Source organism: Dama dama, chromosome 12 (assembly GCF_033118175.1).
Source record: "Dama dama isolate Ldn47 chromosome 12, ASM3311817v1, whole genome shotgun sequence".
NCBI lineage: Eukaryota > Metazoa > Chordata > Mammalia > Artiodactyla > Cervidae > Dama > Dama dama.
The window spans coordinates 71,428,498-71,446,433 of record NC_083692.1 but is presented as its reverse complement, the minus strand read 5'-3'; the positions used below and the strand labels follow the sequence as shown (position 1 = coordinate 71,446,433).

The window sequence follows — 17,936 nt, the reverse complement described above, 5'->3', positions numbered from 1 at the left end:
TACTCACATGTTGAACCAAAAAGAGGTATGTGGGGTAACTTCAGATACATTTTCTATTTCATTCACATGCCAAAGAAAAACAAAATTCCATGCCCTCCCTCCAAACGTGGAATAAAATTACCTAATACTAAACTCATTTCTGACAAGTGTGGCACTTTGGACACCATGAACAGCCATCCCTACTGAAATAAAAACTGTCCAGGATTACATTTGTTATTCGAAATGTGTTGTTCAGCTGGCATTAAATCACCTCAGAGCCCCAGAGCAAAGTGAAATCTTCCAGAGATGAGTGAGAAGCTGGTGATAAAAGTCAGAACTGGCTGAGTTGTGCAATGGTACAAGCACCATCTCAGTGGTTACCTTAGCAGTTCGTGTCTTACTCATGCTTTCAGTCTGCAGGGGGCGCTGCTCATTCTAATCTTGTGAGGACCCAGGCTGATGGAGGCTTCAATTCAGCAAGTGAGCATTACAGTAGATTTTTGATTCCTAGTATCGTACTTTATTCTCAGAGTTTGGAGGCATACTTTTATACTTTATATTCTCCGAGTTAAGATTTATGTTTGGAGTAAACACTAATCGAATTCTTCCTACTGAATCCCTTTTCCCTACCAACCTACACTTTTCTTTTTAAAGACTGGAATCCTCATACTATATTTCAGTGCTGGAGTTTCCTTTTATGTATTAAAATCAAACCAGTTATTAGAACACAATGGAACTGACACTCTAGGGTAGCTGGTATAAAAGAGAATATGGTTGCCCTTTGCTGTAGGATTTAAACAGTTCTAAAATAAATTCCTTCAACTTGAGAGGAGACTCAGAAGTGTATAAAAAGTTCTTCCTGCACTGAGAATTCAGGAAGCCAATTTAGATTTTCTTAACAGTTCCTATAATGTAAGGCCATGGTGATTGTTAATCAAACTCTTTATATCCTGTATCATGAAGCCATACTTTCCTGACTTCTTGAAGCTCTTTAGGTCAGTCTCCTCTTTGATAGATGAAGGAGAATCTAACTCTACAGTCTCAGTCTTTGGAATATGTGCTCTCTAGTTGCTCTTGGACTATTGGGTGGTTCAGTAAGTTTCTCTAATCACTAGACTGCTCTGGGCCCAGCCGCCAGAATTCAAATATCATTCAATGACCCACCTTTCAGGAAGTGTCATCAGCAGACCCACATACACTTTCTTATCAAATTCGAATTCCTACATTTGTCTTTCAGTTCTTCTACAACACACACATACACACATACATATGCATGTACATTAACATACAATATATATTATATGTGCCAAATATAAATATATGCAAATACAACAATATCAATAACTATAATTATTGAGCATTAATTAAACTCCCAGTATGTGCCAAGGCCTGAGCATAGCACTGCCTTTATCCCATACCAGCAACTTCAAAGGACAGTTCTATCATCATTTGTGTGTTATAGGCAAGAACACAGCCCACCTGTGTCTGTAAGATCCGTGCTGTGGCCCTCACCCTATCAGGTCCCAATCTACCTGTATCCCAACACACAACCCCCTCTCAGTTCTCCACCTCCCTGTCCCCAAAACCACTCCCTGCTCATTCAGTTGCCCTCCCTTTCTCTCAGAAAACAGTTCCAAGACCCAGAGCAAATCCCATTTTTGAGGTTTGAGAGAGCAAAACCTTCCTTTCCAATGCTGGGCTGAAACTGCATTTGAATTACCTTGAAATCTTAATTTCCCTGAAGATGCATTGTCCACTCAAGGCCACAGCCTGGGCAGCCTCCGTGGCACTCTCTCTTTTTGCCTGGCCCTCTCCAGCCCACTGGTACATCCTGTTATTGCTTCTTAGGAGATCCATCTGGACCCTGTCCACACTGCTGTCCATCTTCACAGCTTCCTCTGGGTCCGAGACCCACAATATCCCAGCTGCATCAAAGAGCTTCCCAGTGGTTTACTTGTCTCTATTCTTGCTTCTCAAATCCTGTCTCCTATGGTACCTAGAACAAGCTTTTAAAATATATGTTTCCTAATTCCATGTTTTAAACCTTTTAGAATCATTGTTTTACACTTAGAATCTAAACTTTTGGTGTAGTTAAAGGCCCTGTATGATGGGTGTTCTTTTATTATTTGGCTGTGCCAGGTCTTAATTGTGGCATGGAAGATCCTTTTTTCTTTTTTTAATTTGCAGCCTGCAAGATCTTTAGATGTGTCCTGAGAATTCTTAGTTGCAGCTTGTGGGATCTAGTTCCCTGACCAGGGATCAAACCTGGGCCCCCTGCATTAGGAGCATGGAGTCTTGGCCAGTGGACCACCAGGGAAGTCCTTGATGGATGTTTGGATCACCTCTCTAGCATCACTTACCCCACTCCCCACAGCCCCCCATCACTATCCATCCTCTTGGGTTCTCCCACATCTTTGAACATGATAGATTTTCCTACACCCAGGTCATTGCAGGTGCTGTTTTCCCTGCTTGCTTTGCCCCTTCTTCAGTTCTCAGATGTAATGTTACCTTTTCAAAGAGGCTTTTCCTGACAGCCTTATCTAAGTAAAACCCTCTTCTCAACTAGAATCTCCTCTCACTGCACTCTGTTATTCCTTCCATGGGCTGAGATCACGTTCTATCTGCGTATCTGTGTATTTGAAGATTTATCTATGGCTTGTCTCCCCTCCCCTGACAGCACACACGCATGCGCGCTGGACCACTCTACTGTAAGCCACGTGAGGACAGTGGCCATGTCTGTTTTGTCCCCAGCACCCAGTAGAAAGATCTCAATGAGTATATGTTGATCTAGTCAACTAGTCAATCAAACAATCAATTCCCCTAACCAGATTTAAACTGTTTGACAAGTTATGTTTTTTGAATTGGAGGATAATTGCTTTACAATGTTGTATTAGTTCCTTTTGTACAACAATGTGAATCAGCTGTAAGTATATACCTATATCTTCTCCCTCTTGAGCCTACCTCCCACATCCCCACCCCTCTAGGTTATCACAGAGCCCTGAGCTGAGCTCCTTGTTTTTTAAAGCTGCTTCCCACTCGCTATCTGTTTTACATGTGGTAGTGTATATATGTCTCTGCTACCCTCTCAGTTCATCCCACCATTTTTTCCCCTTCTCCTTAAAACTCCTTTGTAAAAAAAGAAAAAAAAAAATCCTTTCTGACAGAGAATATGACTGGAACTCAGAAACTCCTTACTGGACGAGTATCTGACCACATGCTGAGAGAGGGTGTCCTCTGGTTTCCAGCTATCCTCACGGGTACTGAGACCCTCTGGACTGCTGACAGGGAGCGTGGAGCCGCGTCCCAGGAGTGCTGATTCTTGGCTCTGCCGCTTACCAGCAGCCTGACCTAAGGCAAATAGCCCCTTCAGCTCTCAGTTTTCATCAAAAAGTGTGGGGCTGCTGCTGCTGCTAAGTCACTTCAGTCGTGTCTGACTCTGTGCAACCCCAGAGACGGTACCTGCCAGGTTCCCCCATCCCTGGGATTCTCCAGGCAAGAACACTGGAGTGGGTTGCCATTTCCTTCTCCAATGCATGAAAGTGGAGGGGGATAGTAATTCATTGTTTGGTTAAATTAGATAATAGATTTGAAGGGTTTAGTGCAGTGGAGGACATAGGTAAGGGCTCAGTCATTGTTAAATATTAACATTAGTATCCTCATCATTATTTTAGGCACCCAACCTATTGGTGAGGTCAAGTTGCTCTGGTCTCAGGTGAGAAGCACAAAGATAAAAAGCTGCCTCCCAAAAGAAGAAGCCATGTCTACTTCACTCCAGGAAGCAGTAAGGATTCCCACTACGTAAGCTAAGTTTTTAACCCAACTTAGTTCAACAAAACATAAGTACATCCTGTATATCTGCTTTCCTTGCTAAGGACACCCACTGGCTGCAGAAGACGTGTACAAGCAATTGTTCGGGAAGAGGGTTGGGAAGAGCAGTGGGAGGCTGCTACCGCACTGCAGCTGCCTGCTTTCTCATCCACTCTGGCTGGTCTAACAGCTGTAGGGACTTAGCCACTGGAGCCACCATAAGTGGGTCCCTTGGTGGCTCAGACAGTAAAGAATCTGCCTGCAATGTGTGAGACACAGATTCCGTCCCTGAGTCAGGAAGATTCCCCTGGAGAAGGGAATGGCTACCCACTCTAGTACGCTTGCCTGGAGAATCCCATGGACAGAGGAGCCTGGTGGGCTACAGTTCATGGGGTTGCAAAGAGCTGGACATGGCTTAGCGACTAACACTGACTTCTTATAGCTTGTAGGAACTAGTCAGTAGGGAGGAACAAAGAAAGAATATGCACCATGTATCTGATGCTAGAGATGAAAATATTTCCCCAAAGGTTTGGGGTCAAGGGACATTTCAACTTACCATCACACTGCTAGAGACTAACCCCTCTTGCTTTCTATTTGCAGTTGTTCAGGGGATAAACCTGTCTGGCCAGCCTCCTAATAAGCTCTGGGAATGGAGTAATTTCTTCCTTATGCAAAGGCAAGGATGAGGGCACAGAGCCAAATTCATGGTTTACTACAAAAAAGAAAATATCATCACATTTTTTGGTTAATTAGGATGAGCAGCCCAGAGCAATGTGTAAATAAAAGAACCTTTCAATGTCTTTAATGAATAAAACTTTAATGTCTTATCATCAGCAATCCCTGTTTGAGTACATAGGATTGGATACTCATGTAAGTAACATGGACTTCCCTGGTGGTTCAGATGGTAAAGAATCTTCTTGCAATGCAGGAGACCCAGGTTCAATCCCTGGGTTGGGCAGATCCTCGGGAGAAGGGAATGGCAATCCACCCCAGTATTCTTGCCTGGGGAATTTCACGGACAGAGAAGCCTGGCTGGCTCCAGACAGTGGTTCGCAGAGTTGGACTCGACTGAACGACTAACACACACACACATTAATAACATAGATCTCTCCCCTGAGCTTACAGTCTAAGGAGATTCACAAGTGCACCAGCTTTGTAGTCATGTGCTGTAAATGCTTTGTAGAGTCAGAAACAAGGCACTATGAAAACACTGAAGAGACACCCCCTGACCCCCATGCTCTCTCTATGACTGATGATATGTTTTCCAAAACGGATACATGAGTATATGGACAATTTTGGATCTGAGTTTCAAAGATACAGGAGCTAGTCTGGAGGTCAGAGGAATGAAGAAAAGTTCTAAGCAATAGAATTAAAAGATCTTACCGGGAAACACAGGCTTCCCAGATGGCACTAGTGGTAAAGAACCCACCTGTCAACGCAGGAGATGTAAGAGATGTGGGTTCGATCCCTGGGTCGGGAAGATCCCTTGGAGGAGGGCATGGTAACCCACTCCAGTATTCTTGCCTGGAGAATCCCATGGGCAGAGGAACCTGGCAGGCTCCAGTTCATGGGGTCACAAGAGTTGGACATGATTGAGCGACAAAACAGCAACAAATAGAGAAACTATTACAGTGTAAAGAGACATTTACAGCTCACTCCCTGTCTACCACCCAACCCAAGCCTCCAAAATCTATGCTAGAAACAAAATAAAGGGGAGAGAGGGAAGTAAACCTTGTTGCTGTTTATCTGGAGCCCAAATGCCCTCCTGATGGGCACTGTGTTTAGTGTCTTAAATGCATGATACCATTACATTCCCATGACAACTCGCGGACCATGATTTTAGTTAGTCCTTCTGTTCTAAAGTTTAGAGAGTTTAGGTAATTAATTTACTTAACTAGTTGGCAACTAGTCAACAGCAGAACTAGGATTTGCATTCAGATCTTTTTTGACTGAAAGCCCATGCAACATCAAAAATTATTGTTAAGTTATGAGTGTGTTTTCTAGTGGGAATATATGTTCTAACTTTTCCCCAGGAACAGATTAGGTAACTAGGTAACTAATATGTTAACTAGCATAGCCTGTATTTGAGGACTGCATATAAAGGTCAGGCAAGTGTCATCACCATAGGAGTAGTAGGACGAATTTCCTGGGTGGCCAGCCTTGGTCGAAGGCACTAGAAAAGAAGTCCAAAGGGTAGATCCTAGAGTTAAAGATGCCTTGGGAAAATTTCAGTATTTTGCCTAAGGCAGGTTTGCTTTTAAATTTCCCACAAGTTGCCTGCTCTATCATATCCTACCCAATATGATGTCACCATCCAGTAGTATTTCCAAAGTTCTTCAAATCATCTTTCTGTGTTTAGCACTAAGCTTGTTGACTTAATCTCTTGCTTACCCTCGACTCCAGAGTTCACTTCTCATCTACTATTGATGCCACATTTTAGTTCAGCTTTACGGCACTCTTCCCTTGGGTCTGTTTTCTCTCTGCCAACCCACTCCAGTGTTCTTACATGGAAAATCCCATGGACAGAGGAGCCTGGCAGGCTGCATTGCAGTCCAGGAAGGAGCAAAGGAGTCAGATACGACTTGGCTACTAAACAACAAAACAATACTCTAATGCGTGTGTGTGTACACATTTTAGTACATTCTTTCATCATTGTCCTCTTGGGTCACTGTCACCTTTTGGATACTGTGAGTAATACTTCTGTCATAGGTATACCACCTGGCAATTCTTTTGTAATGAAGTAGGGTAGAATACGGAGAAGGCAATGGCAACCCAATCCAGTACTCTTGCCTAGAAAATCCTGTGGACGGAGGAGCCTGGTGGGCTGCAGTCCATGGGGTCACTACAAGTCGGACAGGACTGAGTGACTTCACTTTCACTTTTCACTTTCACGCATTGGAGAAGGAAATGGCAACCCACTCCAGTGTTCTTGCCTGGAGAATCCCAGGGACGGGGGAGCCTGGTGGGCTGCCGTCTCTGGGGTTGCACAGAGTCAGACACGACTGAAGCGACTTAGCAGCAGCAGCAGCAGCAGCAGCAGCTGTTCCCCAACACTGATTCCCAAGGAAGCTGCAGTAAAACAGTGCAGAGCAATTAGCAAACAATGCCGTGGAGGAACTGCAGACCACCCCTGCTTACATCTCTTGTGACTCATCTCCCTTTCCCTGGCGGGAGAGAGGGCCCAGGATCAGAGGACTCAAGAGAGCTATGCTTGACTGAAGCTCTTTATCCCACTAGTCAGTCTTTGTTGTTGCTGTTTAGTTGCTAAGTCGTGTCTGACTCTTGCAACCCTATAGACTCTAGCCCCTCAGGCTCCTCTGTCCATGGGATTTCCCAGCAAGAATACTGGAGAGGGTTACCATTTCCATCTCCAAGGGATCTTCCCAACCCAGGGATTGAACCCCAGTCTCCTGCAATGGCAGGGGATTCTTTACCATTGAGCTTCAGAGGAAGATTGATTACATCTGTTGCATGCAGAGCTGATGAGTGAATTGCAGGAATTATCTTCTGGCATCAGTTCACCAATGACCAGAGGCAGACTTTTGCATTTTCCCCCTTCTTCCTAGTATGAGCTTGGTTGCCATAGCAATGGCCAAGCTCTGCCTGAAGGAGAGATTCCTTCTATAATGAGCCTGGAAGAGCTCAAGTTGAATATAGACAACTTTGGCTATTTCAGGCCTAAAAGACCTGAAATTTCTTCCCTACCTATTAGTTCCTAGGAAATATTTATAGTATTTATGTAATTTTAATCATAAAATGAGTCTGACTTTTTATTTCCTTTTCAGCACCTGGCTAATTAGGTCTTATAGAGATTGTTGGGTTTCTGGATCCCCAGGCCACAGTGGAGTCTGGAGAGACTGTTGCCACCAAAATCTTGGCTTTCTCTGCCCACCAGAGACAAGTAAGAAAATATGGAGACAGTTTGGAGGAAATAGAAAAATGGCTTTAATCCTCAAACCAGTGAAGGAGAGAACACAGTAGGCTCAGGCTTCAAGAACTGTGTTTCCCCTCCATGGGGAATCTAGGAGAATCAAGTTGGGGCTTGATGTCAGGGGTTAGAGATAAAGAACAAAGGTGTAGGGATCCTGTGTTCTTCTTTCTTTTTGCATTGTGGCTTGCAGACAGTCACCTTCTTGCTGTGTCCTCACCTGCCCTTTCCTGCATATGGGCACACTCCAGGTGGCTCATCTTTTTATAAGAACACCAGGCCTGTTGGATTAGGGCCCCACCTTTATATCTCATTTAACCTTAATGACTCCTTAAAGGTCCTGTCTCCAAATACAGTCACATTGCGGAGGTTAGGGTTTCAACATATGAATTGCAATTGTGGCAGAGGTTGGAGTGGGGTGGGAGTGGCATACATAATTCAGGCCCTAACAGATTCCATAGAAGAAGTGGAGAAAAAGGTGGAGACCCAGTTTTAGGCTGATATTGTATTGCTGCTGCTGCTGCTAAGTCACTTCAGTCCTGTCCAACTCTGTGCGACCCCATAGACTGCAGCCCACCAGACTCCTCCATCCATGGGATTTTCCAAGCAAGAGTACTGGAGTGGAATGCCAATGCCTTCTCCGGACATTGTATTAGGCTCAGGGTATAGTAAACCGATCCTACCTCTCTGTTCCATTTTCTTCAGTTATTATCTTTTTCTAACTCTACACTCTAATGATTTAAGCACATCTACATAATAACCATTGCTAAGAAGTGACCATTGTTAAGGAAAATAAAGACATAGTGTTTTAGGATCTTAGAAATAAATCAAAGTACTTCTTTCATTTTAAACTGAGAAAAATATCATGACCAATATGGGTTGTTTTACATTGCATCTTAACCAAGATCTATTTACTGTAGACATTTCAATTTACACATGTGAGGGTGGCCTTAAGAAAAATCCTATTGCCTTAATACCTTTCTTAAGCATGATTATTAGAAGAGTCAGTTTTCTAATATCTTACACCCTATTAAGCAATTTTGAGGAAGCCTCAAAATTCAACAAGAACCTGTGTACTTTCCACTTTTGCTACAAATATCAGAAACTGATTCCAAAAACTTCCACTTTTAAGCAGAAACAATACCCATTCCACTTACATTTACACATAGAAAGAACCACTGGTGATACAGAAGCCAGTTGCCTAAACCTAAAGTATTAATACTGTATTTAGAGACTAAAATTCATAATTTACAATGTATTCAATTTGAGAAAAAAGAGACACAGAGACTGGCTAAATCATCTCCCCATACATGCTCCAAACCTGTCTCTGGCTGATACTTAGCTTTTAAATCAATTTATCTGTGCTACAAGAAATAGTTGGGGGAAGAAAAGAAAATCTACAGGAAAGTTAATGGTATCTTATGTAAATGTCACTAATTAATTTATTCTTTAACCCTTAATGCAAAGAAAGACTTCCATTTAGCTGTGCCAAATATGGAGCTCTAAGCACAGCCAACGTGCTCTCCTCCATCTTTGTGTCCCCCACACCTACTACTGTGCCTGGCCCAGAATCAAGGGTCAAGAGATGTCTTTATGAATGAATGAACATAAAGACATAATTACTACCTGGAATGATAATGACATTGGGAACTTATTAAGACTGCCTGATGAGCTATAAATACTCTGAATTTTGAACCCAGACTCTGAATTTTGAACCCAGACTCTCAAAAGGGTGTGTGATAGAATGTGGTTACTTTTGATAAACTATGACTAAGTTAGAAAAGATTGTTGTAGAAGAATCTTTAGATTAGATGTCAAAAAATCTGAGTTCCTGACTTGGGTATTCCACAAACAAGCTATATATTGTGTGTGTGTGGGGGTGGGGGGTGGGGGACATGTGCACCCAGTTTTGTCTGGCTCTTTGCAACCCATGGACTGTAGGTCACCAGGCTTCTCTATCCATGGGATTCACCAGGCAAGGATACTGTAGTAAGCTGCCATCTCCCACTCTAGGGGGTCTTTCCGACCATGGGATTCTCCAGGCAAGAATACTGGAGTAAACTGCCATCTCCAACTCTAGGGGATCTTTCCGACCCAGGCATCAAACCTGTGTCTCTTATGTCTCCTGAATGGGCAGGTGGTTCTTTACCACTAGCACCACCTGGAAGCCCATATAACATTGCACCCATTGCTTAATCTGTGTTGTAATTCTCTCATCAATAGGTAAAAGTTTAATTAACTTCATTCAATTGGTCTTACATGGCTTCCCAGGTAGCACTAGTGGTAAAGAATCTGCCTGCCAATGCAGGAGACGTAAGACACTTGGGTTCGATTCCTGGGTTGGGAAGATCTCTTGGAGAAGGGCATGGCAACCCAATCCAATATTCTTGCCTGGAAAATTCCATGGACAGAGGAGCCTGGTGGGCTACAGTCCATGGGTTGCAAAGAGTCAGACACGACTGAGTGGAAATACACACACATATACAAATGGCCTAACAGTTCCACAACAATTAAGTTGAAAGTTAAAATTTTTAAAGCTCTGCAATCAGGTTGAAATCTACCTTTCCAAACTGATGACCTAAAATTCATCAGTTCCCACCAGCCTGCCTTGTGCTTTGTATGATGGCTTCTGCCCTGTCTCCTGCTGAAGCTTTATCCCTCCTCATCCCACCTCTTTAATTCTTAACCACCTTTCAAGACCCATACACATATGTCCATTTCCCTGAAGCCTCCCAAACCACATACGCTGGGAGCTTCTGAGTCATGTGTATGTGAACCCCTCAAGGACAGAGTATGATAGAGGTGCTATCCCCAAAGTCTTTTGCAAAGAGTACAGCACAGAGTGAAGGGAATATTGTGCCTTTCTGCCCTCCTTAACCCCTCAGGACTTCACTCTACTCAACCCAAGATCCCAAGATTTCAAAGACCTGAAGAGCCTGAAGATGTCCGTCCCCCAGTTTAGCCACTGGTTAGGCAGAGGTGTCTGCTGCCTGTTTCCTCCCGTTTCTTTCTGTGTTTCTTTTTGCCCACACCATGTGGCTTGTGTGATCTTATTTCCAAGGACTGAACCCACAGCAGTAAAAGTTCAGAGTCCTAACTGCTGGACCTCCAGAGAATTCCCCATCCTCACACTTGTTTTGAACACTCACAGTGGTCTTGATTTGCTTAGGGAGTATTTGGAATGGGGTATGGCTGGGCTTTTCTGTCAGCTGACCTCACTGTTTCACTGTTAACATGCATGACCCTCAGGAAGACAACTGAAGAGGCTGTGAATTGAGCATTTATACTAATCTATTTAAAATAACCTTTGACTTTCTCATTACCAATATCTATGTGGCTTTGGCAAAGTCACAAAAATAACTGGAACATGTGCTAAAACCACAATTTTCAGTGTTATCATAGAAACTAATCTTCACAGACTGTATTCTCCAATCCATTTCTCATTTATGTGGACCTAAACCTAATCACACTGATGAACTGACAAAGGATGAGATGGCTGGATGGCATCACCAACTCGATGGACATGAGTTTGAGCAAGCTCTGGGAGTTGGTGATGGACAGGGAAGCCTGGCGTGCTGCAGTCCATGGGGTGGCAAAGAGTCAGACATGACTGAGCGACTGAACTGAACTGAAAACCTAATCTGCTTTTCAGGTATAAATTATCTTCATGATTCTGTCCCAAAGGGTAAAATCAAAACTTAATATTGTAACTCCCAGCTAAAAGTCACAGTGATGAACTGGTGTGGTCCTGCGATATTACAAAGCTCATGGTGTCAAGGCCATCAGATATGAGCTCACAGACTGAGTAAGCAAACACTGGCCCCATCCCACTCCTTCCCCAAACCCCAAACAGAAATAAGAAATGCTTGCTTTTGTAGGTTGCAAGTCCTGGTCTGGTTTATTTATAAAGCAATAAATATTAGAAGCACAAATAAATTGCACGTGTGTAAACAAACTGTACAATGATTGATGAGAGATGAGGGAGGGTGGTTCAGAAGACTCCAAAAAGCATCATACCATCATCTTGAATGTAATGTAGACTAAGAGAGAAGGCACCTTAGAAGCACTTGCGGTGGACGATGGAGGGGCCTGCCTCATCATATTCTTGCTTGCTGATCCACATCTGCTGGAAGGTGGACAGGGAGGCCAGGATGGAGCCCCCAATCCAGACAGAGTACTTACGCTCAGGGGGAGCAATAATCTGCAAAAGGAAAGCAAAAGCTGCCAGTGAACTCTGAGGTTCCAAGCAACAGAGTAAGCAACATGGTGGGGAGATTCACAGAAAATACACTGGTGATCAAGTCACTGTAGTGTGATACAAATGAATAATCCCAGTAATCCTACAAATGAATATAGTTGACTCAAGACGAATGCATTTTCTCTATTTCATCATTTCCATGATCAAAGACTCTATAAAATAGAAGTTCCCTACTTCTCCGAACCAGAGAATAATGTGACAATAAGCTACAGGCATGGTGAAGCCTAGCCTGAAAGTTGGGGTCTTTTAAAATGTGTTCAAAGGTTTAGATTTTTTTCCTCAAAGATTTATTTTTATCCACTGCTTTAAAGTGTTTTAAAATCTCCTATCTTGGGAAAAGTGCCAGAAAAATCAGAAAAGGTGCTATAAAAGCAAAAGGTTTCTGTGAGACAGGAAGCTATTTGTGTGAGGGGAAAGGAGTTAGGAATTCTGCTTGGTCTATGGAGACCTGCCTTGGTTTCCCCCCCGGCCCCATCCCACCACAGTTCTTTACCTTGATTTTCATGGTGCTGGGAGCCAGAGCAGTGATTTCCTTTTGCATGCGATCAGCAATACCAGGGTACATGGTGGTACCTCCAGATAAGACATTGTTGGCATACAGATCCTTGCGAATATCAATGTCACATTTCATGATGCTGTTGTAAGTCGTTTCATGGATGCCAGCAGATTCCATACCTATGAACAAGTTTTAAAAAGTCACAGTGCATTAAGGCCATGGGGCCAGGGTGGAGGGAAGATAACAAGACTCCTCTGTGTTGGTAAACTGTCACCATTTGTCCCTGAAACATGTTCCTCTATAAGATACACTGCAGAGTTTTGTGCAACAGGTGTCTTAAGAGTGCTGAGAGTAATCTACAACAGACTGCCAAGACACAAACAACTGCTTTTAGCACCTGTTTAGAGGGAACACTCACTGTACCCATCAGACCTATGGGGATGTAATAGAAAAGCATGAGTTACACATTCATGTGAAATGAATGCCATCTTATATATGGACTAAAATAAGACCCTGACAAACTTCCTCTTGGAAATCCCTGCTTAGGAAAGATGTGAGTGTCCAGTTATCACTATAAGTAGGATTGTTGTCACACTTAATAATGAGTGACTTGGAAGTAAGGTCTAGCGACTTGGTGATGGAATCTACCAGAATAAGTCAGCACTCTTGAGTCATCGTCTCTTCCTTGCAGATATGGATTATTCAGTTACTACTCTATCTCATTCCTTGTTTCAAGATGAAGCCAGTGTCATATGATAAAGTCATCCTTTATCATATCATTGCTGCAGAAGAGGAATGGCCATCCCTGCAAAAACCATCGGGACTTGAGGCTGAACTGTGTGGGTCTCCAAGCTATGACTACTTTCAACACAAGGGCCCCTTAATCATTGTTGATTATAATAGATTTTTCTCTGGAAGCCCCAAGCTGTGTGTCTGCACCAGACCATACAACTCACCAATGAAGGAGGGCTGGAAGAGCGTCTCAGGGCAGCGGAAGCGCTCGTTGCCAATAGTGATGACTTGGCCATCAGGCAGTTCATAGCTCTTCTCCAGGGAGGAGGAAGAAGCAGCCGTAGCCATTTCATTCTCAAAATCCAGAGCGACATAGCACAGCTTCTCTTTAATGTCACGAACAATCTCACGTTCAGCTGCAGAAATAAAGGGGGTCACAGGTAAGCTCTGAAGGATGACATCAGCTTTGGAGAGGTAGGTGGGTTCACTGGTGGAGAAAACCAGACACCTACTGTGGCAGATGAAACACACACAGACTCACCGGTGGTGACAAAGGAGTAGCCACGCTCAGTGAGGATCTTCATGAGGTAATCCGTGAGATCCCGGCCAGCTAGATCCAGACGCATGATGGCGTGGGGCAAAGCATAGCCCTCATAGATGGGGACGTTGTGGGTCACACCATCCCCAGAGTCCAGAACAATGCCTGTCAGAGGAAATAGGCAAAAACAAGGTAAATCTCTGAGGACACCACTGCTTTTGCCATGTCAAAGCCTACTTCCACTCTTGGCTAAGAGATACTAGCACTGGGCAAAGATCCAGATAAAATGAGTACAATGCATGCCAAGACTAAAGCCAGCGACAGCTCATTCTTTAAATATTGTGGTGGAAGAATTTCCCCAGGAGACTTTCAAATGACCATCCCTCTTACCAGTCATTTGCACGTTATGCAAGCATCCAGGTGTGTTTTTTGTTTTTTGTTTTCCCTCACATCTAACTAACACGTTTCTCTCTTTTTTGACTCAGACTTTGTAAGGAATGTAGATTCTCTCTGGGTTCGTCTCTACTGGCGATGTTTGCCCAGGGGCTGGGATAATGTGAACATATACCAACAACTGCTGCATTCCAGGTTATTAGTTTGTGCAGAGCCTCAATATCTGACATCACATATTTTAGGCAAGGAAAGGCTCTAACTCCATATTCTTTCCGCTCTTAGAAATAAGTGTGCTCAGGGTACTCTTGTTACTTCTCTCTCGGCACAGACACCTTCCCAGGAAGTGTGAGGAAAGAGATCATTCTTTTTTCATTGGGGAAACTGATTCACAGCAAGGTCAGTGACTTGGGAGTGTAATTAACCAGAGACTATCTCACAATCGCACGCCTTACAATCCAAACACACCTGTGGTACGGCCAGAAGCATACAGGGAGAGCACCGCCTGGATGGCCACATACATGGCGGGGACGTTGAAGGTCTCAAACATGATCTGAGTCATCTTCTCGCGGTTGGCCTTGGGGTTCAGTGGGGCCTCGGTGAGCAGAGTGGGGTGCTCCTCCGGGGCTACACGGAGCTCATTGTAGAAGGTATGGTGCCAGATCTTCTCCATGTCATCCCAGTTGGTGATGATGCCATGTTCAATGGGGTACTTGAGAGTCAGGATACCTCGCTTGCTCTGAGCTTCATCACCTACATAGGAATCCTTCTGACCCATACCCACCATGACTCCCTGCAAGAAGAAAGAGATTAGAAAATCAAGCTTCCTCCATGTTAGGAATATATTCAATGCCTAATTAATTTGTCTAACTGTCCAAATCAAGGGGCATCTTATGAATACCAGAAATAATAAACAATAGTTTACCCCAATTCAGAAATATCATTTAAAATCAGTCCTGTACCTTTTCCCCACCCCACCCTCAGGAGGCATAATTCTATTGTTTAGAATATAACTGGGGGTGAAGAGGAATGAAGCTATTTCACTGAAGAAGCAGAGCGTCATCTCATTTTTAAATTGTTATAATATCTTCATGAAATTATTAAGCTTATCACCTATGTCAACTGGAATATAAATGCTACACTGTGGAATGACTGCATTAATGACACATTGCATGTCTCCTCAGAAAAGATTTTTACATTCATCAAGTGAACCTAAAAAGAAGGACAGATATGCCATTATCATTGTGTCTGTGAAATCCAGCCTGCCCAGAGTGTCCTGGAGTACCCACGGTCACCCACACTGAGGAATACTGCTCTCCTCCCTGGCAGTCTGTCTGACCAGGCATCGTGGCACAGCCAGACAGCGTGGTGTCTCTTCTAATAAACAAGGTGGTATGTTACTATCACTATGCACTTACTGCCTCTGTCACGCCTGGCTTCTAAAAACGCAATAGCCAGGAAGCAGATAGATCACATCTTTGGGGAGCCCTATAAACTGGCTGTGAACAAGAGGGAGCAATGTGGCTTGGCCCCTGGTTGGCTGGGAGGAGTTGTAATATTATGAGTTCTGAACCGGACTGAAAAAAAAAGGCCAAGGAGTAAGGTGAAATGTATAGGAGGAAGAGAAGACTGAAAGAGAGATGCTGCTGGCTTTTCACACCAGCGAGCTGGACCCTTGGCGAGCTGTGTCCCTGAAGTGGACTGGGGTGGGAGAGTGGAATGCACATTTCCTGGTATGTTGGCGGGTGTAAGTTGTTACTTGTCAGCTCGGATTTGAAGCTGATTCATCTTTTCCTATCTGACCTAAAGAGTTCACGAGACAGGAGGGTCAAGTGAGACATCTCCTTGGTTGCTGGGCTGAAGAGGTGGCAGGAGAGGGGTGTGCAATGGGGCTGGGACTGCGCAGCGGGCTGAAGCTTACCTGGTGGCGCGGGCGGCCCACGATGGAAGGGAAGACCGCGCGGGGCGCGTCGTCGCCCGCGAAGCCGGCCTTCACCAGCCCGGAACCGTTGTCGCACACCAGGGCGGTGGTCTCCTCGTCGTCGCACATCTTGGCACAGCTTCAGCGGGGTCTGCGGGGACAGCAGAGCAAGGCGGCCCAAGTTCAGCGCCTGCGGAGCTGGCCTGGTCCGCCCCCCCCCCCCCCCCGCCCCGGAGGAGGGGACAGGGCAGAGGGGGTTCCGCGGACAGGAGACAGGGGGCGGGGGGCGCCTGCCATCTCCCTTCCCCTGGGCAGAAAAAGTGAGAAGCAGCTGCGGAGCAGGGGAGCGGGGACCCGTGCAGGCTCCGCGGCCAGCAGGCTCACCCTCTGCCCCAGGGCAAACGGGACAGTCATCCCTTAGAAGGTCCTCCCCAGCCCTTCACACTTGCTCCCTTTCACAAACTGGGACACCACTACGGCTTCATCCACACTCCCATCCATGCTCCAGCCTCGGGGGAGAAAAAAGGACAAGAAAACAGGGACCCCCTATGGGGCGCAAGGCTCCCCCTCTGCGAGCCCCTCTCCTGTGAAGATCGAGACCCTGGGCAAAAGAAGTTAGAGAGCCAAAGGGAAAGTTTGGTCCTAAGGAAAAAAGGAGAAAAGTGATGGAGCGGCGGGAGCGCTGGGCACTCGCTCCGGGCGCGGGGCGGAGGGAGGCGCGGAGGCGGGCGGCGCCGACTCACTGTCCGCGGGGCGGGCTCGGCTCGGTCGCTCAGGCTGCGGCAGGCGCTGGTGCCCCGCGCGCGGCGCGCGGCTTTATAGCGCGCTGATGGACGGGGTCAGTTGGAGCGATCGGGGGCAGGGGTGGGGGGCCTGGTCGGCCACCTTGCCTTATTTGGTCGCCTTCGCACCACTGAGGAGCGCCGAGGCCATTCATGGAGCCAAGGGCAGGGGAGAGTATCGGCCAGGGGGCCCCCAGACCATGTAAGGAAGGGGAGGGGGCAACCAGGGGGATGGCCAAATAGGGAGCTAGGGAGGCGCAGACCGGGAAGGGTAGGGGGCAGGGGAAGACTGAGTGACGCCAGCCACCCCCTCCCCCTTCCTGGGTGGGGGTGCTCCCTGGGTGTGCCCGGACTGGTTCCTCCGCAGCCCCGCCAGCCTAAGAGACAATCAGCCACACACGAGTGGGAAGGCTTGGCGCCCTGCCCTCTGCTGAGGGGTCCTGACAGCTGGGCCAGGGCAGCGGGGGAGCGACAGCAACTTCTCATCCTCCCGCTCTGGGAGCTGGAGGAGCGGAGCCCTGGGAATCCTCATGCACCCTAACTGCACCCCAGCAGCACAACTGGGGGCCAGAAAAGGGGCGCGTGGTGCAGAACACCCTCCTGGGCTAGTCCCCACCAACCTGCATGACAGCTCAGAGATCTGTACTCTTTTGTGGCAGAAAGCCGAGATTAATCAAGGCCACCTTGGTCCGCGATTTATGCTTGGTTCCAGGGGCTGGTTAGGGAAGAGGCCAGACAGAGCTTGCTCAGTCTTGCTGGGGGACAGAGCAGGTGTACCCCGGCCCAGACATAAGGTGGGCTGTCCTCCATGTCTCCAGGGTTTTGCTCAAACTCAGACTCCTGTCTTGGCCAGAAAAAGACTTCTTGTTGTCAAAGTGAATGAAGGAACAAATACCAAAGGCTGCTTGTCCATTAGCTGGTGGATGAGGGTTTCTCTGCTGGCTCAGATGGTAAAGAGTCGGCCTGCAATACAGGACACCTGGGTTCAACCCCTGGGTTGGGAAGATCCCCTGGAGAAGGGAATGGCGGCCCACTCCAGTATTCTTGCTGGGAGATTCCATGGACAGAGGAGCCTAGTGGGCTACAGTCCATGGGGTCCCACTAA

The 17,936-nt window shown here is 46.0% G+C and overlaps 1 protein-coding gene across 1 annotated transcript; it reads right to left on the bottom strand.

Annotated features, from left to right (window-relative positions):
- Positions 1-11,607: 11,607 nt before the first annotated feature.
- ACTC1 (actin alpha cardiac muscle 1) lies at positions 11,608-16,840 on the bottom strand. Its single transcript, XM_061158415.1, has 7 exons — positions 16,793-16,840; positions 16,050-16,200; positions 14,597-14,921; positions 13,742-13,903; positions 13,425-13,616; positions 12,466-12,647; positions 11,608-11,915 (listed from the first exon to the last, which is right to left on the bottom strand). The coding sequence occupies exons 2-7, from the start codon at positions 16,176-16,178 to the stop codon at positions 11,772-11,774; spliced, it is 1,134 nt and encodes a 377-aa protein (XP_061014398.1). The 5' UTR covers positions 16,179-16,200; positions 16,793-16,840; the 3' UTR covers positions 11,608-11,771.
- Between the last annotated feature and the right edge of the window lie 1,096 nt (positions 16,841-17,936).

What these genes read in the sequence shown, in the direction of transcription:
- ACTC1 (XM_061158415.1), bottom strand. Translation starts at nt 16,178, where the DNA reads ATGTGCGACGACGAGGAGACCACCGCCCTGGTGTGCGACAACGGTTCC. An exon ending in TGCTTCTGGCCGTACCACAG is followed by an intron (nt 13,904 to 14,596) that starts GTGTGTTTGGAT and finishes TTCCTCTGACAG; the next exon opens with GCATTGTTCTGGACTCTGGG. An exon ending in CTTCCAGCCCTCCTTCATTG is followed by an intron (nt 12,648 to 13,424) that starts GTGAGTTGTATG and finishes ACTTGTTCATAG; the next exon opens with GTATGGAATCTGCTGGCATC.